General features: G+C 40.2%; 1 protein-coding gene across 1 annotated transcript in view; it reads right to left on the bottom strand.

Moving 5' to 3' along the window:
• Nucleotides 1-641, bottom strand: part of ndufa2 (NADH:ubiquinone oxidoreductase subunit A2) — a 3,779-nt gene continuing 3,138 nt past the window's right edge. The window contains exons 2-3 of the mRNA XM_077224860.1: nucleotides 254-360; nucleotides 1-164 (exon numbers count right to left, since the gene is read on the bottom strand). Of these exons, the coding sequence (XP_077080975.1) occupies nucleotides 73-164; nucleotides 254-360 (199 nt within the window). The 3' untranslated portion in view covers nucleotides 1-72. The remainder of the gene's footprint in view (nucleotides 165-253; nucleotides 361-641) is intronic.

Here is a 641-nt window from a genome sequence, read left to right on the forward strand (position 1 = left end):
TTTTAGAATATACATTTATTTTCCATTTGTGACACGCTTAACATTTACAACATTTTACATTATGAGGCTTACTTAGGATTTTGCATTTACTACGGTTTCAAGTGCTTTGGCCACTTGGTCGACGCTCATGTTGTCCAGTGAAACACTGTGTTCTTTACCAAAACCTAAGGCAGAGAGAGATGATGCATCATTATGCATATATGCTCATCTGTATGAATATGCTTTAGTTATGTTTTCTAGGGTGTTTTCTTACCATATCGACCCCAAAGCATGGGCTGAACTCCAGAGCACTCTCGGATCAGGATGGGAAACTCAGGGTTTGCCTTCTTTAACGGCACATAATGCTGCTCGATAAAATCCCTAAAATAACAACGACAAATAATAATTAGCAAAACAGAATGAGACTGGGAACCTGGTCCATGTTGAACTTAAAAATCGTCAGGCTGGTTTATCGGCACACACACAATCCATTCATCTCTCTCTGTATTCCTCGCTCTCACAGAAGAGCGCAACAATTCAAAAGAGGGATCCAGACTGATATTAACACTCAACGAACACTTCAAAACCAGAAATAAACTGCACTATCAGACACATTTACTGTGGATAGGACTCGACCACGCCATGCCATTACTAAAGGGGAC

Source organism: Siphateles boraxobius, unplaced genomic scaffold (assembly GCF_051911475.1).
Source record: "Siphateles boraxobius isolate OS27281-9 unplaced genomic scaffold, OSU_SipBor_1 92, whole genome shotgun sequence".
Classification (NCBI taxonomy): Eukaryota; Metazoa; Chordata; class Actinopteri; order Cypriniformes; family Leuciscidae; genus Siphateles; species Siphateles boraxobius.